Below are 22,821 nucleotides of genomic sequence, written 5' to 3'. Positions count from 1 at the left end.
TCCAAAAAAGTTTTACTAGAGATATAATGTTTGTGTTGAATTTTAAAGAATGTATAGGTATCCTCCAAGTGGATCAGGTAGAGGGGCAGAGAAAACAACATGTGCAAAAAGTCATCGATATGCAAGCATAGGGTCCATGAGAGGAGAAGTGAAGGAGATGAACTTGAAGAGAGCTAAGCAATAAAAACATCTGTCAGAGAGCAAATGAGATTGTTTTCTCTATTTTTCTTTATGAAACTGTTTTGGAGGGTAGTAATGGGGCTCTGTAAGGTGACAAGTCGTAAATATAGCTCGCTATTTCAGACAGTGACTTAAGATGAAAAAGGAGTGGTCATATGAAGAATGACTGATATCCTACTTACAAATTCCTCCCAGATTACCTAGAAAAGAGAAAATGTGGTTTTCTCTGCTCTAGTCATCTAAGTCAGCGAAAGTCTTAGCTCTCTTCTGCAAGCAATCTGATTCTGGTCAATGCATACTGCAAATGTCCATATGCTACCTGTACTTTCTCTGTTCATATTGTTAGTTTATTCATTAGCTAGACATTTTGTCAGTTGTTGGTGTCATCTGTCTTAGGTGATAGGACATATAAGAAACGTTCATATCTGTTTTATACAGCATTTACATTAGTGTCAAAATGCAGATAAGTGCCTCAAAATCATCATGATATTGACTAAACTTTCCCAAATCTGCCATGTTTTAGACAAAAAAAAATCCTAATTTGCATGTTTTAATGTGCTTCCTTTTTAGTTTATGCCACAAATTTTCAATTGTTATCCCATAATGACAGTTTTAAGAATATGAGGCTCCTCAAAATCTGGGACTCTGTATTATTCTTTATTTCCTTGTGGAATTTTATTGTAAATGTATCTACAGCTTTCCTGGAAAAATACAGTATTGTGCTTAGCTATTAAAAGTCTAAAGGAGAAAATGTCCTTCAACAGATGACTGTATAAACAAGTTAGTGAAATACTACTCAGCAATTAAAAAAAAAATGAACTGGTAATGCAGGCAACAACATGGATGAATCTTAAGAACATCATGCTGAGTAAAAAAATCTAGCACAAAATAATTCTGTAGTGTTCCATTTATTTGAAACTCTTGAAAAGGCAAAAATAATCTAGAGTGATAGAAAACAGACCAGTGGTTGCTTTGAGCCAGGGGTAGGATATGGAGATCGTCTGGGAAGAGGAACAATAGAATCCTTTCAAGGTGATGGAAGTTCTCTGTTCTTGACTGTGGCAGTACTTGCAGTCGTATATACATTTGTCAAAACTCTTCTAACAGTGCATTTAAAATGAGTGTATTTTATTTTATATAATTTAAATAAAGGTCACTTAAAAGTATGAAGGAGAATTGCTCAGTTATAATCATTTCATGATGGACAAAAACAAGTCACCTTTATGTCATGTGCATCTTTATAACCAGCTATACTAGTTTCCTATGGATGTTGTAAGAAGTTATCACAAATTGAATGGCTTAAAACAACGGAAATTTATTCTCTCACAGTTCTGGAGCCCAGAAGTCAGAAATCAAGGTGCTAACAGGGCCAGCTCTCTTCAGGGCCTCCTGAGAAGAATCCTTCTTTGCCTTTTCCAACTTCTGGTGGCTCTCAGCTTTCCTTGTCTTCCTTGGCTTGTGACCACATCACTCCAGTCTCTGTCTCCATCTTCGTATCTCCTTCTCCTCTGTGTGTCTCTCTCTTATAAGAACACTTGACATTGGATTTTGTGCCCATCTGGATAATCCATGCTGATCATATGCAAAGACTCTTTTTCCAAATAAGGTAATATTCATAGATTCTGGGAATTAGGATGTGGACATTTTGGGGGAGGGAGTGGGGCCCCACTTAGACTATATCAACTAATATTATTACTCATTGAAACCAATACTGTACTGTATGTTAACTAACTTAAATTTAAATGAATGAATGAATGTTAACAAACTTAAATTTGAATGAATGAATGAATGAATAAATAAATAAATAAATATTATTCATTATATAATACTTTATCATGACTTAGTAAAATACAATTGTCCATTACCTTTTTAACAGCATTCTGGTATCATTATGGGATACTATGGATATGTATATGTCTTTTCAACAGCTTGCTGTGTCTGATCTTCCTTATATCATAGTGTTAAGATCTGTGACTCTAGTTGAAGTTTGGGAGAAATCGAACTGACTCATTCAGGTGACCTGGCTTAGGAAAAAGGAACTATTAGGTAGGCACAGCTCCCTAGAGTTCTATATTAGGTTTGGAGGCAAAGGCCCAACTATTAATGTTACCTTGACTTGATATGTCTTCTTTATGAATGTAGCATAAGAACTTTGCAAGGTCGCTAGAAGTAGTTAAGAATAAAGGTGAATATTTTTGGGTTCTTTGATCAAAATATCATCACTGTATCACCACAGTTCTGATAAAAGGAATACAAACTATGAATAGGAAGTTTTCATCAATTGAATCTCCTAAAATTTGCTTACGATAAGCCAACACATCATTGAACTGAACATTTCAGTTTGACAAACTTTTGTTTGCACTATGCTATCTTGCAGGCACTGAACTAAACAAATGCATAAAATGCAGACCCTCTACAGTTTACTTGTTTGTTGTGATGGGCTGGGGGTAGGGTGGCAGATTGCCTAAAAAGAAAATGTTGGTCCACTTCTGAACAGTAATAGAATTTTTTTTCATTTTTTTCACACAGTAATATGTAAATAAATTTAAGTGTAATTAAACAAAAACAACTTTAAAATGAGCTAGGGTACAGATCCAAGTGACCATGAGCCACCATAGGTTCTGTCTTAGAGCAAAGTTACAACTTTATGTAGTTGCAAATGCTGCCAGGGCATGGGAAGTAAGATTTATTACCCAGTATGTTTGCACTGTCAATATCAGTAACTATGGTGAAAGAAATGTTTTTGGAGTGCCTATGCTAGGATAGTAGAGCTGCTTGGGAGAAGAAAACATTGATGTTGCAGAAATAACCAGCCAACCCCAGGATCCTCCAATCTTGCTTATCAAATGTTGACTTTTTTTTGTCACAGAGAAATTTGAAAAAAACCATTTTGCTGATTTTATTGTGTCATGCAAATAGTTGGAGAGCCCAGTTTGCAGTTTTTGTTAATTTAGGTAATATGGATAGACAATAGATAGATAGATAGATAGATAAAATAGTATTATAGAATTTATTATAGAGACCCTGATTTTTTTTGAGAGGGACTTAGGCTTTTTGTTTGTTTTGTTCTGTTTTTACAATTGGCCCGCATTCTGTGCAGGACCAATAGCTCATTGATCTCCATTCAGCCCTTGTTGGTGTTACATTTCCCACTTTATACATTTGCAGACTGAGGCAGGATGAAATTGGAACATTCTCCAAGCAAAGCAAATCAGTGACAGAGTCTCCTGGCTTTATATCTGAACCTCAAACCACGAGATATGCTTTCCATATGTATTTTGATCTTATCAAATTAAGTTTCTGATGAGAAAGGAAAGTTATCTAGTATTCAAGTTGGAAAATTAATTTCCCAATTTTTGTATCCTATTGAATAGAACTAGTCACATTCCAGATTTATAGCTTTCAACTTTTTTTCTTCTTTGAGTGAGAACTAAATTGTAAAATATGCCCAACATTACAACTTAGGAACAGATGGGCTGATTTATTTCTAGACCTATTACAAAATAATCTTTAGGTAAGCAGTTAATCAATGCAGTGTTAGTTTCAAAACATCTGAATCTGAGGCAAATGAACTATTAAATTTAGCATGGATGGGTGACCTTTCAGGCTAAAATGTGTACCCATTGTGAAGTAAGTTATTTCCTTTCTGAATTCTAAAACTTTTTTTTTTCTTTAGAAAAAATATGCTCTGTTAAATAGTGTGGCATTTTTAGCAAAATGTTAAAATTTAGTGACAAGTGGCAAATTGTAAAAGCCTCAAGGACATTAACTCCCCACTGAAAATGACCCTCTCCAAATTCTAGAATTATAAACCAGTGAACCATTGAAAAATTATGTACTACTTGAGTTCTTTTTTCTTGAAGTTACAGAAGGAGACTTTAGGCTGAAGATAACAGGAGTATACAGTTGTATTATTTTCTGAACATTAGTCATTAGTATGATATCATTCCTCTTCATGTCTTAAATCACACAGTAGCTAACTAATTTTCATTTGTGTTTATTCTCCCTTAACATTTCACTTCAGGCTGATACCAAGTAAGAAATGTTTTAGACCAAAAGGAAAATTTCTGTGGGAGTGATCAGGTTTTATAAGGTGAAAGAACATCTTGAACTCATAGAATCCAGAAGTGTGTTTCCTCCCTTGGTTTGCTGACAGTATGGGTATTTTGGCTTGTGGAGTGGCCCTTAGAAATATCATGGATTATGGATCAGAGGAAATAGCATGTGTGGTTTTAGTTACCACCTATTATGAATGACTTCCAAATCTATCCCAGCAACCCTGACCTCTCACTTTCTTTCTTGGCCTCTATTTCTTGCAATCTGAATAACATCGCTTGTTGGAAACATTACAAATACCAAAAAGGAACTGATGGTTTGAAGCTGATAGGAATGTGTCCTTATTTTATTTTCTTTTTTAACACCTTTATTGAGGTATAATTGATACCCAAGAAGACTGAAATGTATATATTTGAGTTTGACTTTATGAATGCACTTGTGAAACCATCACTGCAATCAAGGTAATAGATATACTCATCACTGCTGAAAGTTTCCTTGTGTCCTTTTTATTTTTGTGTGTGATAAGAACACTTATAATGAGATCTACCCTACTAATAAAATTTTAAGTGGGCAATACAGTATTGTTAACTACAGGCATTATGTTGTATGGCAGATCTCTTTGGCATGGAACTTATCTTGCACAACTGAAACTTTAAATCAATTGATTTTCCTCTCTCCCCAGTCCCTGGTAACCATTTTCTTCTCTTCCCCAGTCCCTTGTAACCATTGTTCCATTCTCTGCTTCTATAAATTTGACTATTTTTTATACTTTACATAAGTGGGATCAGGCAGTATTTGTCCTTCTGTGGCCAGCTTATTTCACTTAGCATAATGTCCTCCAGATTTATCCATATTGTTGCAAATGGCAGGGTTTTCTTTCTTTCAAAAAAAAAACCTCTTAAGTCAGCTTATGAGAAATCTACTTCTCATAAATGAGATTGACACTGTTGATCCATTGCGAGTGTAATATACTTTTTTGAGCTGTTATTTAATTAATGGTTAATTAATTAATTAAGAATTTAATCTTGTTATCTGCACCCTCTTGCACCATCATGGATGTCATTGAATATATTTATTGAACACCTACCTTATAGTTACTGTGATAGATATAGGGATTGCAAGTTGAATAAGCTAGTACCTGCCTCAGGGTACAGTGAGAGAGACAAACCTATATAGAAATTATTACCATAGAATTAATAAGCTCTTCAACTATGTACTGTCAGAATACAGAGAAGTCCAATTCTCCCAGGGGTAGAGCCATCAGATGAGAAGCCATGAAGAATTCTATCCCCCACCCCCCAAAAGAGTTGAAGTGACAGAATAGATCTAGAATAAAAGAAGGATGTCAAAACAGGGCTGGTTGAGATAACAGAGGAGGCTTAGAAAACAAGGGTCTCAAGGACTTAATGAGATTAAAGCGCAGGTCCTCAGAGAAGTATAGGAAATTGTGGTTGAAAATCAGAATGTTTTAAGTAAATAGAGGTTGAACAACGTCTCATTGTGACAAACAATCTGTATTTGGCAATATTGGCTGGAGTTAGATGAAAATCTGTGGCTATGTACATGTGAAGCAAGCCAATCCTTCTAGATATTAAACCCATGATCTTGGCCTCAGTATGTTTTAATCTGGTAAGCTAAACAGCTATAAATAATTTAGGGATGATTGAATCAAAAACACAGTGTAAACTTCCTTTGAAATACATCTGGAAAGGGATAAACAAGTATACTTAGTATTGTACTAACCTAGTAGTTTTGGAATTCATTAAGCCATGTTCGCAATTCAGACACAACCAAGTTGACTCATGCCTAGAAGTTATTGTCAGTTGTTATTGCTTGTGATGGTGATGGTGGTAGTGACTTTTTTTTTCTTTTTAAATTTTAATCTTACTTTCTCAAGATTTATTTTTGTAGACCTGCTTTGGTCTCACCAATGTAATAAATAGATATTCATGTTTTCTTTCTTATAAGACAGAAGAAAAGGATGACTCTGATCTGCTAACTTAATTGAATTATAGTTGTAATGAAATGCTATGAATTCAATTGTATTAAAATTATTAGTTTATAAATCTGTCTTTACAACTATACTGCAGGTTTCTTGATTGTAGAGATCAGTTCTTTCTCTTGAGATCCATGGAACCTAAAAACACAGTGGTGTAAAAAAAACACAGTACCAAGCAGCTAATGGCCACTTAATTGATGTGTTAAATATAAATGAAAGTATTTTAAAATGTCACTTTGCCTTATTAAAAACTATTAATCATTATTTTGAAAGCTACCTTTTTGGCCATATCTATGTTTTTATAATCACCAAAGATTCTTATGCTCATTAAACTTCTCAGGGTGTCAAGGATAATGGTAACAAAGTAAATGCTACTCTTCTAATCTCTGGAATTAGCAGTAGTAACTGAAAATTTCAAAAGGAAGAGGATCTTTTATAATTTGAAGTTTGATTTACATTTTCTAGATTAGTGATGGATTTCTTTATTAACAAGATTCTGACTTGGGAACTGTGAAGGATGAAGTCCTTTTATCCCCTGCCAACATCTGTGTGTGTGTGTGTGTGTGTGTGTGTGTGTGTGTGTGTGTGTGAGAGAGAGAGAGAGAGAGACAGAGAGACAGAGAGACAGAGAGACAGAGAGACAGAGAGAGAATCCCACTCTCTTAATCTTAACTCCAGTTAACTGTGACATGCTATTACTATACATATGACTTTTTATTTTGCTGTTGCATTATAATTGCATTAGCTACTTCAAAATAATTATTTTAAAAGACTTCATCATCTAAATTATTGGCAGTGTTAGAGAATAGAGCTTTAAAAACAAGTAAATATACAGAATTTCACAAATACTGATTCTATCGTCTCATTATAGAAAATAACACTATCTTTTTCTTCTCCTTTATACTTGTATTTTAAAATAAATTTAAAAATTAAATCCTACAATAGGGCAGAAAACCAAATCTGATTTACTCTGATTTAGAAGAGTACTGAGTCCATTAGCTGTAATACTCTCAAGTAATAGCTAAGGAAAGGTATGTCATGAGCTTCAGTTTTCTATGTTTGAATATTTAAAAATTATTTCAGAATATATGCTTATCAACTCTATAATAGCATGAATGTGCTTTTTGACATGGAAGTATTTTCCAATTATATTTTATAATCAGCAAAAACAAGTTGTCAAAATAGGACATGTAGTCTTCTCTGTTCAGCTGTTTGAGAACTGGTTTAATGGAAAAATCACTTTAAAGGTTTGGTTTTAATTTCTTAAGGAAGGCATCTATATTGAAGTAGTGTGCAACTGAGGTCCTCTAGTGTCACAGCTGAATATGGCATCAGCTTTTAAGATTTTGTGAATTATGTGTGTGCATGTTGGAGAAAAGGACAACAAGGACAAGACAGATTACTATGGTAAACATGATTTATAGAGTCAAATGAGTTTAGAAAATTAAGTTCTTATCTTTTGTTAGTCAATGTCAAGGAAAATTTTTCTTTGTTTTTAAAATGAGACAGGTCTGCATTCTTTCACATGCACATATTTACCAGTATCACTATAGTTATTTTAAAGTTCAGAATCTTTTCCTTTACAAAGTTGGTTTCTTTTTTGAGGCTGTTTAGGAAAACTCTTGTTACTTTCAAATTGTTTTTGTTTCACACATTTCCTATTTTTTGAGTAGCTGTTGTGGCACTTTAATATGGGGGAAACTGCTTGATAAAGAGAAATCGTTTAAATAAGTGTTCTTTTTTTTGAGAGAGAGCACAGGAGCAAGCAGGGGAAGGGCAGAAGAAGAGGGAGAGAGAAAATTTTAAGCAGGCTCCACACTCAGCTCAGAGTCAGGGCTTGGGGATGACCTTGAGATCATGACCTAAGCCAAAATCAAGAGTCAGATGCTTAACCTACTGAGTCTCAAATAAGCATTCCTTATAAATAGCAACTTTTATTATTTCTTTTTTTACATACTTTATGAAGAATGTCAGTTTATTGCTTTGTTTTAAAGTATGGCTGGCAACTAAGGATTACCAGACATTTGAGGAAAAAATAGTCTGAGAGAAAGAAAGCCAAGGGAAGTGGGGGAAAAAAAAAAAGCAAATAAAAAAAAAAAACAGAAACACCCCATAGAAAATAAAGATAACACCCTTCTTTTCCCCTTAATTATTAACAGAATTCTAATAACTATCTTCAGATTCAAAAGAATAATGTATCCATAATCAAAAGAAAAGGATCTATTAAAGAACAACTAGAGAACAGAGCAAAGACCTTGGAAATTAAATAGTAGAAGAGATAGGACTAAAGGCCAGACTCATAGTAAATAAAACAGAAAGTTGATCTCAAGAATAGATGTATTTTTCACCTGCCCTCTAAGAGTTCTAACTAAAAGATATAGTAGAGGGAGAAAACAAAGACATAACAAATAAACTTTTCCTTCTTAATTCTCCTGCTAATGCAACATTTGAGTCTTCAGGTTAAAAGCCACACCTATTGCTTACTAACATAAACGCACAAATGCCCATACTCTAGATATACTGGACTAAAATTGTAAAAGTCTAAGGATAAAGTGAAAAAGAATCCCAAGCTTCCGGAGGGGAATAACAAGGTATCTACAACGAAATTAGATTGATATTGGACTTCTTACTATTAATAAAGGACAATAGAGAAGTCTTTTGCCAAGTTTAAAGGCAAGAATAAGACATTTTTTTATATATATACATGAAATTTATTGACAAATTGGTTTCCATACAACACCCAGTGCTCATCCCAAAAGGTGCCCTCCTCAATACCCATCACCCACCCTCCCCTCCCTCCCACCCCCCATCAACCCTCAGTTTGTTCTCAGTTTTTAACAGTCTCTTATGCTTTGGCTCTCTCCCACTCTAACGTCTTTTTTTTTTTTTTTCCTTCCCCTCCCCCATGGGTTCCTGTTGAGTTTCTCAGGATCCACATAAGAGTGAAACCATATGGTATCTGTCTTTCTCTGTGTGGCTTATTTCACTTAGCATTACACTCTCCAGTTCCATCCACGTTGCTACAAAAGGCCATATTTCATTTTTTCTCATTGCCACGTAGTATTCCATTGTGTATATAAACCACAATTTCTTTATCCATTCATCAGTTGATGGACATTTAGGCTCTTTCCATAATTTGGCTATTGTTGAGAGTGCTGCTATGAACATTGGGGTACAAGTGCCCCTATGCATCAGTACTCCTGTATCCCTTGGGTCGATTCCTAGCAGTGCTATTGCTGGGTCATAGGGTAGGTCTATTTTTAATTTTCTGAGGAACCTCCACACTGCTTTCCAGAGCGGCTGCACCAATTTGCATTCCCACCAACAGTGCAAGAGGGTTCCCGTTTCTCCACATCCTCTCCAGCATCTATAGTCTCCTGATTTGTTCATTTTGGCCACTCTGACTGGCGTGAGGTGATACCTGAGTGTGGTTTTGATTTGTATTTCCCTGATGAGGAGCGACGCTGATTTCCCTGAGATCAGGAACACGACAGGGATGCCCACTCTCACCGCTGTTGTTTAACATAGTGCTGGAAGTTCTAGCATCAGCAGTCAGACAACAAAAGGAAATCAAAGGCATCAAAATTGGCAAAGATGAAGTCAAGCTTTCGCTTTTTGCAGATGACATGATATTATACATGGAAGAATAAGACATTTTAAGACCATGCTTTAAAATTTCCTACTCATGCCACCCTTATGAAAAATTTTCTCATTGATGTATTCTAACTAAATAAAAATGTAAATACAAAATGAGTAACAAGTATAAAAATGATGATGGCTGATGATAACCTTCATAATAGAGGTATAATTATGAAATTATAGTATCCATCAAATCCTGATGACTGATACATTTTTCTTGAGAGCTAGGGGTTAAGTGGCTTAGGAGTATATTGTTTTCTTAGTTCTACAATGAATATTTACTCATCATAGTATAGCAATGTGACAACCACTTCCCATCTGTCTCAGAGTGAAAGCCAAAGGCTTTACAATGGCCTAAATAGCCTTACATGATCTGGCTCCTTGTTATGTCTCTGCCCTCATCTCCTAACACCTTGCCCTTTGCTCACTGTACCGCATGCACAGTGGCTTTGTTGCACTTTTTGAACTGCTATGCAATCTTCCAGTTCAGGACTTGCTTACTGTGCCCTCTGCCTGAATCACGTATTTCCCAGAGAGCTACATGTCTTTTTCACTTCCTTTAGATTTCTGCACAAATGTCATCTTAGTGATGCCTTCCTTGATCTTCCTTCTCTACATGTAATAGCAACCTGCTATCCCACATTCTCTCTTCCTTTTCCTCCTTAGCACGTAATTACTATGTATCATATATTTACTTGTTTATTTGTTTAGCCTTCAAGAAAGGAATGTAGATTTCTTTTGTTTCATCTATAAAATTCGATTATTTAAAAATAATATAACTAATAAAAATCAGGAGTTGGGAAAGGAAAATGGGAATGTTGTAAAAGTATATTAATTATATCATCTTGCATAGCAAAGACTTAATAATGTTAACTAAAATCTAACCAGCAGAATTGAAAACAGAAATTGCTAAGGGTGGATACCTCTGGAAAGTCAGACTAGGATGAGAGGAAAGGGATTTTAGCTTTTCATGTCTTGCTCTTTCTTATGGATTTAATTTGGAGAAGGGAGTCATATTACAAATATTTTTTTGAAAATTTTCTTCAGCTTACTTTTTTAACATCAGGTTTATTGAGCTGTAATTTACATATTTTAATATATAACTTTTTTAGTGTACAGGTCAGTCAATTTGACAAACTCAGTAGTGTAATCATCATCAAAATCAAGAACATAACAGTTCTGTCAGGTAAATTTTCCACATATTCTCTTGCAGTCAACCCGTCCCTCCAAGCAAGCCCATGATAATCAGTGATCTGTTAGTCCATCCTTTTACTTTAATGTATGCCTTTTATTTAATGTGGGTTCCTTATAGCCTGAATATAATTGAGGCTTAATTCCTATGTAATCTGACAATTTTTATCTTTCAGTTTAGATGTTTGCATTTACATTTAATATGATGTTTGATACATCCTAATTAAAGTCTGTTATTTTCTAATTGTTCCATTTGTTCTTTGTTCTTTTTTTCCTTTTATTCTACCAGCTTTGAGGTTGACTATTTTTTTTATTTATCTTTACTGTTGGCTTATTTATACCTTTTAAAAAATTAGTTTTAGTGATTACCTGTAGATATTAATTTAATTTTTAAAAGTCTAATTTAAAATGTCAGGGGCGGGGGCGCCTGGGTGGCGCAGTCGGTTAAGCGTCCGACTTCAGCCAGGTCACGATCTCGCGGTCCGTGAGTTCGAGCCCCGCGTCGGGCTCTGGGCTGATGGCTCAGAGCCTGGAGCCTGTTTCCGATTCTGTGTCTCCCTCTCTCTCTGCCCCTCCCCCGTTCATGCTCTGTCTCTCTCTGTCCCAAAAATAAATAAACGTTGAAAAAAAAAAATTTTTTAAAATAAAAAAATAAAAAAAAAATAAAATAAAATGTCAGGGGCACCTGACTGGCTCAGTTGGTAGAGCATGTGACTTATCTTGGAGTTGGGAGTTTGAGCCCATGTTGAATGTAGAGATTACTTACAAAAAAACAAAAATCTTTAAAAAAAAAAGCGTAATATAAACCAATTAAGATAGATAGATAGATAGATAGATAGATAAAATGTCAAAAAATGAGTAGAAAAGAAATCTATACAAAAATGTTAATATTGATAGTTTGGGGGATTGGGTTTGAATTAGTCTTTCCCACTTTCCTTATATCATCCCTAACTTCCCATGTTAATGGTTCTTGATTAAAAAAAAATGGAAAGAGATGGAAAAAGAGAGAAACTGGGCATTCCACTGGAAGATGGCTTAGGAAGAATTAAAGAGAAATGTTTGATAAATTGTCAGTTGCTAGGGGTTGTTTTGTTTATATGGAAAGTAACCTCGTGTCCATCTACCATAAAATATATTTTAGCTATTTTTCAGGAACTTAGGTATTTTGTCTTGAGCAGGAAAGGTGGTTTTCATTGACTTAGTTCTGCCTTATATTTGAAACTTCCCAGATAATTTGGCAAAGACAAACCTGTAGAAGGTTAATTGTGCATCACCAAAATTCAACTCCCTCCCTGCTGTTAGAGTAGGCTTAGAAAACTGTAGGATCTTTGCCAGATCAATTCTGTTGTAATCATAAAATCCAAAATATGTATGTAGTGGATATTTTATAAAATTTATAGATCGTATTTTCTCTGAATAGAAGAGGAATAATAAAAATACAACTCTTTCAATTTTTATAATGTCATTTCATTCTTTAAAACAGGTTCTGTATCTGCTTTGTAATTGTATCTATTGATCTGTGACTTTTTTTTTTTTTTCTTTGTAGCTACTCAAAGGTTTTGTGCATAGCATTTGAGGTACTTCAGGGTTTGCAGTATATGAACAAACATGGTATAGTACACCGGGCACTTTCTCCTCATAATATTCTTTTGGACCGAAAGGTAATTGTCAAATAATAAATTAAGTAACAAATATTTTATTTGTTATTTGTGGTTGGAAGCTACTGAAATTAGACCCACTCTATCAGAGGGTCTTTAGAATACAAATATGTTTTAATAATACTCATAATGAAATGGCTGTATGAAAGTGATATACTTGTGGCAGTTAGGAAAAAAACAACTACCTTTATGGGGCACCTGGGTGGCTCTGTCAATTAAGTGTCCAACTTCAGCTCAGGTCATGATCTTGGAGTTCGTGAGTTCTAGCCCCACATCGAGTTCTCCACTGTCAGCACAGAGCCTACTTCAGATCCTCTGTCGCCCCCTCTCTGCCCTTCCTGTCCCCCCTCTCAAAAATAAATAAACAATAAAAAACTATCTTTAAATTTTTTAAGTCCATGTGTTTTTTTCACATGCATTATTCCTTTTTCCTCAAGATTCATTTTCTAACTTCATGTTTTGTTTTTCCTTTCATTCACTTTCTGAAAAGTATGCATTATAGCTTCCCAGTCCACTCCTCTGAATTTGCTTTCATTTTTTAAAAATGTTTATTTATTTTGAGAGAGAGAGAGAGAGACAGAGAGAGCGAGAGCACACACATGCATACATGGGAGGAGCAGAGAGAGAGGGATAGAGAGAATCCCAGGCAGGCTCCCTTCTTTCAGCACAGAGCGGGATGACATGGACTCAATCTCATGGATCGTGAGATCATGTCCTGCTCTGGATTCAAAAATTGGTCACTTAACCGACTAAGCCATCCAGGCACCCCTGAATTTGCTTTCATTTAAAGAAAGCTCTATTGACACAGAGTATTTTTCTGAGAGTACAACTGTTTTGCATTTTCTCCTGTTTATTATTCTTCCTCCCTATTTTTTCTTCTTTTTTTTATTCTCCATTATCTTCTTTATTTACCAACTGTTCATACCTAGTTTCCTTTTTTATTGGAGTACCACTTCTTTACTTGGAAATCTTATGGGTGATTAATAAGAAGCAAGTCAACCTCTGTAAGAGTATTATGGGTAGCAAAATGGTATATTTTCAGGAATAATCATACTTTCATTTTTTCATAAGCATTTAAAATAGCTTTGAAAGAAGTTTGTCTTGGGAATTATTTTTTATATTAGAAGGATTATTATTTTCCTCTGATTCTTTTCTAGACTTTTAATACAATTATGCTATGGTATTAAAAATCATAAAAGCTAAAATGGTACTCATTCATTTCATATTTATGGCAGTGGAGTATATAACCAATCTGAGTTGTTTTGAGATATAAATGTTTTGTAATGCTGAGAAGTAAAGTTCTTGAGAAAAAGAAAAAAAAATTTAAATCAACTTAATGTGTTTTAAAGTCTTAAATATCTAAAAGGAGGAAAACTTGAGAGACTTACAAAATTTATATTTGTCTTTTATTAAGAATCTCTTGTGATAATTACGGCTTTCTCAAACAATATAAATGATTGTTGGAAATCTAGCAGATTCACTAATATCTTCATGATTTGGTAACTAATATTTTCAAGTTAAGAATTCCCATGTCAGGGTTAAATTTATGACGTTATGAATGGACTTGGAACTCCTTGAAAAAAAAAAAAATTATCTTGTGAAAATTACCAAAAATGTTCCAAGCAGGGATTCAAGACAAATGAGAACATTTCTGCTTTTTTTGTTTTGTCAACATATCTGGAAAATTTTTATATTTTTATAAAAATATAAATTTAATTTTTTAAGTGTTGTTTTGAGATCTATATACAAGTAATATATATGTGTATATACATACATGTATGCATATACATATACATATATTTGTAATGAGAATAAAGCAGGCTTCACACATTGGCAAATAGTTTTTATTATAGTTATGATAAAATACAATTTTTTCTTAATGTACCTCACTAATGGTGATTTCCTTACTTATGATACATAATGATATTTTTTCCTACTAATAATATTAAAATATTTAATAATGTTTTATTATTATTATTGTAGGGACATGTTAAATTGGCTAAATTTGGACTTTATCACATGACAGCTCATGGTGACGATGTTGATTTCCCCATTGGGTGAGGATATGTTTTCTTTTCTTCTGAGTTGTGTCTTAAACTTTGTAATATTTGATGAAATGTGTATTCTGTTAATGGTGATACTGCTTTCTAATAAAAAACTAGCTTTTCTTTATTAACGTATTTTTATCTTCCATATACTTTTAAAAGAGTAGACAATGAGTTTTTCCCAGTATCCAAAATATATCTGATGTTGATATTTCATTGAATTGTCAGAGGCTAATAGACTATTGACCTTCTTTACCTTTTAATGCTTGATAATTAATTTTATTTCATCCAGAATTAGGTAAAACTAAGGCAAGAAGGTTGGCCAGATTCTCACTTAATGTGTGTTCCTTAAAAGACTGAGAAAAATTGTTCTCATATTATTTTCTATTGTTTCTAAGTTTAATTCCTTGTTCTCTAAGATATAATTGCATGTTAAGACTCAAACTGAGTCATTGTAGGTATCAGAGGTAATAGGGTAGAAAGTCTGTGTTTAAGTTTGGAGAGGTTTATTTGATCACTTCTGATAGAATTTTAATTTATGTTGGCCTCCAAGAAAGGAAAGTTTATTTTATCCTGTTCTCAACTAAATGCTTGTGATACAGATTTTGTGTTGTATTTATTGTGTGGTTGCTTTTTAGACATTTTAATAATATAATTCTTTTATTTTTTGAGTGTTTAGTTTTCACATTATTTTCAATACATAGAAGTTTCAAAATAGTACAAAGAATCACTCTATTGCCTTCACTTAGATTCCCCAAAGATTAACATTTCACTACTCTTGTTTTCTCTCTTTCTTTTTTCTTACTCGTCGTATATGTGTATGTTCATATAAGTACTTTTTGTATCATTTAAGAGCAATTAATGCATATGATGGCTTTTTACCCCTAAATACTTCAGTTTGTATTTCTTAAAAAAGGAATTTTCTTACATAACCACAAAACAAGTATCAAAACAAGGAAATTAAAATTAACATAATAGTGTTATCTAATCTAGATATTTTAACCATAATGTTCAGTTGCTTTGTGATTTTTTTTAATAGTGCCCATTTGCATTTTGCTCTTTGGGCTCTCTCAAATCAGTTTTGTCACTCCATTACCAAGAATTATGGTTTGGAGTCATGGCGTGTGTTTCTGCAGGAGAACATTGCTTTAATTAGATGTTTAAAAAAAGGGATTCATTTATAATTTATCCTTTTATCTTTATAAAGTAAATTGTAAGTTTCTACCGAAAATTTTTGTTAGTTAGACCATAGCTAATAATCTTAAAATAAATTGCTTAGTCATTCCTTCTTTATTTATTAAGACAACATTTATTGAGCACCTTCTCTTCTGGCTGCTGGATGTGCAAAAATGGATAAGGTAGGTTCTTGTTCTCAAGAGGCTCATTGTTTAATGGGAAAATGTCCTCTTTTGGTGGCCTATTTATAGTAAGGTACAATAAATTAATCATATAGTTTTGTATACCAAAACTTGTGGTCATAGGAAACAAGCAATTGTTTTCCAAGCATGAAAACTATCTTATAAAAATAGCCTACATTTTATTTGTTTAAAAAAAAAAAAACCTTTGAATGTAATAAGAATAAGTCCACAATAAAGCCCTAATGTCTTCTTTCCTATGTGATAATTGCCTTTTGAAGTACCTTTTAGGGAGCAGTAGTCTGATAGGAAGTATGTGATTGCTGCTGCTGCTTCATGTTGTCTAGATCAATCTGTGTGAGAGAAGAACTCCAAAAACACAGTGTAAACAAAAATTACTTTATTTTTTTACCTTTTATTGAAAGGTGCTTTATTTAGTGATGAATACAAGAAAGGAAGTGACTTTTTGTAAAGCACACCAAGCATGTTGAAGAACCACATTTGAATTTAAAATGCTTGTGTTAGAATTGGTCTTGTGTGCCATTTGTTCTGGTTTACTTTGAAGTCTTGAACCCAAAGGGTCTGACCAGAAAGTATCAAAGAGCAAAATGTGAAACATTAGCCAGGAAAAATAAAGTGATCAAACAGCTAAGGCATGAAAGAAAATATTTACACCAGAAGAAGCTTGCCGTTGATTCAAAAGACAAATATTGAGGAAAAACAAAGTAAAATGTTAACATCTGTTTCAGAATATTGTAAAGAGTTAGAAATTGGACATTCATTTCAGTTGGCCAGTAGCTTAATACCTTGTTAAAACATCAAACAGATGATGAAAGCCACTTTTGTTTACCTCACTAGTCATACTTAAGGCAGAGTTCTGTTAATTTTCTTTGAGTGTTGAAACGCTATGCTAAAGAAGAAACACTTGTTAAAAGAAGAGTGTCTATATTTAAAACCAATCCTAGGGTTTATTATTTTTATTAATTCGTTTAATTATTTCTTGATTTGAAGGGAAATTCAAATTTTTGGAGCAAGGATCACCTCTATGCTTCTAGAGATTACCAGTTGGAAGTTTTAGGTATAATGATTTACCCATAGCATTGCTTGATTTTTAACTACCCACAGCATTATTTTTGGATAAGGTATGCTGGAAATCAGAATTAAAAATAAACAGTTTGCCTTCTAGATGTATTATGGTGATGATGATTAGAAATACAGTGTTGTATTTGCATCATATTTTCCATTTTTATAAAAACATCTTTAGGTACTCACTAATATTTATAACAGTTTGGTGAGGTAGACATTATCATTCCTATTTTCAGATTAAGAAACCACAGTTCTATGTAGAACTGAAACTGGAATACAGGTATAATAATACCAAAGACATACTTCTTCCACTAGGCTGCAATTGTTTCCAGAGATGTCATTTAGAAGAGCAATATGATCACGTTAGGGTAAAATAACATAATAGAAATTTGTACATGAGAGAAATATATGAGCAAATTAAAGGTGGATATTAGTAGCATCATCATCATCATCATTGTATTAAAATGGAAATTTAAAAACCTAATTTACCCATTTGAATTTAAGGTATATTCTCTGATTTAATTGACTTATATTTTACATGTCAGTTAAGTACTGGCCATCATAGTGTGAGGAGGTGGCTATAGACTAACACAGGAAGAGAAATGGAACTAATATTTGAGTGTCTACATTGCATATATTACATAGATGTTCCATATACTTATACATTTTTATTGTCATTATTGCAGGGTGCCATAATAATCTAATAGCCTAGAATTGAAAAGGCCAGATAATTGTGCTCATGACTAAGTCTGATGATAAATGAAGAAAGGGTATGCACCTATGCAATAAGTAGGGCAGAATTCTACTCATTTTCATTTCTAAAGCTGTTTGTGTTTCTTTTAAAAAAATTTTTTTTTTTTGAGAGAGAGAGATGGAGGGGCTGGGAAGGGACAGAGAGAGGGAGACACAGAATCTGAAGCAGGTTCCAAGCTCTGAGCTGTCAGCAGAGCCCAACATGGGGCTTGAACTCACAGACCACAAGATGATGACCTGAGCTAAAGTCAGACACTTAACCGACTGAGCCACCCAGAAGACCCTGTTTTTGTTTCTTTTGTTTATAGGCAGTAAGATTTAAATTTAGTACTTCTCAATATATCTGAAACTTATGTACCGTCTGCTTTTTAAATCACCTGTAAAGGGGCATCTGGGTGTTTCAGTCAGTTAGGTGTCCAACTCTTGATTTTGGCTGAGGTCATGATCTCATGGTTTGTGAGATCAAGCTCCACCTCGGGCTCTGTACTGTCACTGCAGAGTCTGCTTGGGATTCTCTCTCTTGCTTTCTCTCTGCCCCTCCCCTGTTCACACACACGCATCCTCACTGCCACTCTCAAAATAAACAAACTTTTAAAAATTTGTCTGTAAGGTAGTCTTAATGGACGTTTTTTAAGGGAAATGTTATTTTTTTAGCACAAATTAACTGAGCATATCTTACATTTAAAATGTGTTGGTAGTTCCAGAGGATTTATAAAAGTGAATATGATACACAGATGCCCTCAAATTGTGTTTTTTTTGAAGGAGGGTAAATTTTTGTTTACTAAGTATTATAAACATAGAAAAAAACAAAACATAAAAATGGGTAGTATTACATATTGTGTATAGTCCATTACATACATATGAAACAAGTAAAATAAGTATCTTATAGTCATTAGAGAACCATAAAGATACAGATAAAATATCATGGGGATTTACTGAGAATAATTTCCATCTCAGCAAATCAACTTAAGGTTTTATGGAATTATTCATAAAATGAATTCATTAGAAAATTAAAATTAGAAGTTTGACACATTTTATAGAGTATACTGTTTATAAAGGCTTTGTTTTTTAAATGTTTTATTTATTTTTGTGAGAGAGAGAAAGCACAAGCGGGAGAGACAGAGAAACTGAAGTGGGCTCTGTGCTGACCACAGAGAGCGGATATGGGGCTCAAACTCAGGAACACAAGATCATGACCTGAGCCAAAGTTGGATGCTCAACCACTCAACCAACTGAGCCACCCTGGAGTTCTAAGACTTTGTCTTTTTTATTAAATAAAATGGCTTACATTTCTGAGTTTAGAAGACAGAAGGTAGGTATTTTAGTCTGATAGGAAGATATTTTACACAATAATATGATTTTCTTACCAATTCCTTTATATTTGCTGTTGAATTTCCTGCTAAAACTTTTCCTGTACTTGGGGCATCTGGGTGGCTCAGTTGGTTAAGTGTCTGATTCTTAATTTTAGCTCAGGTCATGATCTCATGGTTTGTGGGTTTGAGCCCCACATTGGGCTCTGCATTGACAGTGCAGAGTCCGCTTGGGATTCTTTCTCTCCCTCTCTCTCTCTCTCTCTCTCTCTCTCTCCCTCCCTCCCTCCCTCCCTCCCTCCCTAAATATTCAGATGGCTTAGGAAATCTATAAACATAATTTAATAGAGTATATATCAGTAATAATATATCAGAAGTAAAATTCAGTCATTTCTCTGGATTCTTACAAACATCTGATAGATTTAACATCACAACATTTTCATTAAAATTTTTTCTTAATAAAAAAGAACTATATGAATACTTCCTTAATGTAGTGAAAATCATCCATTTATCTACTATATCTGCCTGTTATTAGAAAGAGAGACTGATCTCAACCCAAAGTTTTCAGGTTTTAAACAAAATATTTATTAACACCACTGCCATTTGACAATGTATTCCTGGTACTGATGAATGTAGTTGCACAAGGAAAAGAAATCAGATAAATATCAACAATGGAAAGAAGATAAAATTATTATTTCTCAGTGAAATTACTAGAAACAAAAGTTCTAGGAATGCAAGGTTGGTTAAACATCAGGGAATCAATGTATTTAAACTCATTAGCGTATAAATGAAAAGAATCATATGTTCCGTTTGTAATAAATACAGAAGAGGTATTCAAAAATTTTCAAAATTTATTCATGGTTAACACCAATAGAAATTTTTGCGCTAAGAGCTATAATGATAGAAAGGAGGAAACAAAATTGTTACTTTAAACAAATCGGGTAAGCACAACTGATTTGATTATCTACAAGACTACTCAAAAGAATTCTCCCATAAAAGATGAAGGTTTAGTGAGGTTGTAGATATAAAATTAATACAAAGAAATTACTTACAAATCAGCAAAATATATACAATACCTGATAAGAAACTAATCAGGTATGTTTAATATCTCTGTGAAAGAAACTTAAATCCTTTTTAAAAGACATTACAAAAGGCCAAAGTAAATATAGAGATATCGTGTTCATAGAGTGTTAGGGTCAGTATCAGAAAGATGCCAATTCTTCCCACCCTGTTCTACATTTGATCTAATTTCAATGAAAATTCCAGCTCTGTGTGTGTGTGTGTGTGTGTGTGTGTGTATTAGAGAGAAACCTTGACAAGATAGTTTTATATATATGTAAGACTATATATATAATTATTTATATATGATATAAATATTAAGTTAATAATATTAATAATATTAATATATTATTATAACATTTAATCATTAATTAAGTTAATAATATGAATTATATGGGTCATTATTAAAAATATATAAATATATAAAAATTAAAAATAATAAGAATATAATGTATATTATTTATATAATATACATTTATATATTATTATAAGTTAATATAAATAAAAACATTATTATATATTATTTATTAATTAAATTATATGCTATACACAATTATATTTATTAAATATTAAATTAATAATATAAATAATAACTATATTATAACAATATTATTTAATTGTTAAATTAATAGTATAAAACTATAATATAAACAATGTAAATATTAAATATAAAATTAAATAAAAGTACCTAGACACTCTTGCAGAGAAATTAAAAGATGTGTGTGTTTTGAGAGGATTTAATTTAGCAATATTGGCAATTATTTATGTAATGTTATAGACTTAAAATAGTACAATGGTACAGTGTTAGGCAAGCTTACCAATGGAACAAAATAGGGAGCCAAGATGCATACCAACATGTATGTAGAGATTTTATTTGTGGTAGAAACTGGTACTATGGACTACTTGGGGGGAAATAGGGTATCAATAAATAGAGTAGATCTCAATTGATTATCTGTGTAGGAATGAAACTTCCAAAATGTCCTTCACAGTTTGGTCAAATAAATTAAGTGCATCAATACAATGAAATTTTTCACAGTTTTCAAAGAGAATGATGCAAATCTACACTTATTTTTATAGAATGATCTCTAAAATGAACTCTTAAGTGGAAAAATAAAGGTATGCAGAGTAGTGTGTATAGTATGCTGCCCCATGGAACAGTGGTGATGGATGGTCAAGTTTATCTCTATATAAATATGTATGGGTGCCTGGAGTACAGAGATGGGAGAGTCTTACTTTTCAATGTATGTATTTTTAAAGATTTTGACATTCCGACTACTTAAAAGAATACATACTATTTTCAAAGATAAAATGTACTTTAAATAATAGGTATAGGGAGAAGACAGGAAGTAAGAAGGAAAGGAAAAACACCTGGAAACACAATGCTGGAAGAAGGCATGTGTCAGAAAGAGAAGAAAACAAAGAGAAGAACTACAGCTTCAGAGAGACATAGTAGCTTTAAAATTATTTGAGACTCATACATATTTTCTCTTGATTCTAGACACGAAGACCTGTATTATGATGTTTAGTTTAGAATTCTTCCTTGCAAAGTTTGTTAATTTATTTTCCCTGGACTTTTACTTAGATCTTACCATACTGATTGTAAAAATGTAATATTACTTTTACCCCTTTGTAGTTTGTAGTAATTGTTCATTTATTTAATGTATCATTTTAGGTATCCATCATACTTGGCACCCGAGGTAATTGCACAAGGAATTGTCAAAAGCACTGATCATGTGCCAAGTGAAAAACCATTGCCTTCTGGCCCCAAATCAGATGTGTGGTCTCTTGGAATAATTTTATTTGAGCTTTCTGTGGTATGTATAAAGAAATATTAAACTAAAAAGAAATTGTATGCTTATTAGAATAAGTTTTTTGGATAGGAAAGCTACTTAACCATAATACATTTTTGCTTTCTGGATTGACTAGGTATGAGGGGAAGACACATAAATCTATTTGACTTGTTAAAAAATCCTGTTTGACAATTTATTTGCATATATTTTGGTATCTTTAGAAGTGTTTGTTTTGTACTTTTGCTAAGTATGAGAAAACTTACACCATACTAAGTGTAAAAAATTAAACAGTTCCAGAAATGTTTACTCTAAAGCTGCTTATACTCTTTGCATGCTCTCTCTCCATTCTGTGGTATTCTTTCTTCCCTAAATACCTTCTTCTCTCCTGTTCTCTTATATTTTCTAGAAGACTCACTTTGTAGTGGACTTATGTTTTATGAGACCTTTCCTAGATACCCTCTTTATTTATTAGGGCAAAGACTAAGCTGATATTAAAAAGAAAGAACTTAAAAATATAGTAGCTTAGAGAACATAGGTGTTTTTCTGCCTCTTGTAACACTCCACATCATGCAGAAATCTAGAATTTGGCTCTGTCAATCTCAAATGTCTGGTTTCCAAAGCCGATTTCTTTATCACCATGTTTAGCCATAGGGAAGGAGGGGAGTGAGTTCATGGTACTGTCTTTAAGAAGAGATCTGGG

At 33.2% G+C, this 22,821-nt stretch overlaps 1 protein-coding gene across 3 annotated transcripts in view; it reads left to right on the top strand.

Moving 5' to 3' along the window:
* The window catches only part of TBCK (TBC1 domain containing kinase), a 218,959-nt gene that overhangs the window by 49,116 nt on the left and 147,022 nt on the right, over positions 1–22,821 (top strand). For all 3 annotated transcript variants that reach the window (XM_047090612.1, XM_047090614.1, XM_047090613.1), the window contains exons 4-6: positions 12,612–12,726; positions 14,707–14,780; positions 22,004–22,145. In XM_047090612.1, the coding sequence (XP_046946568.1) occupies positions 12,612–12,726; positions 14,707–14,780; positions 22,004–22,145 (331 nt within the window). The remainder of the gene's footprint in view (positions 1–12,611; positions 12,727–14,706; positions 14,781–22,003; positions 22,146–22,821) is intronic.

This window comes from Lynx rufus, unplaced genomic scaffold, assembly GCF_022079265.1.
Source record: "Lynx rufus isolate CCGP_SWC_20201006 ecotype Redwood Valley unplaced genomic scaffold, mLynRuf1.p SCAF_3, whole genome shotgun sequence".
Classification (NCBI taxonomy): Eukaryota; Metazoa; Chordata; class Mammalia; order Carnivora; family Felidae; genus Lynx; species Lynx rufus.
Note: the sequence above shows the minus strand (reverse complement) of the source record. Positions and strands in the feature narration are given on the sequence as shown.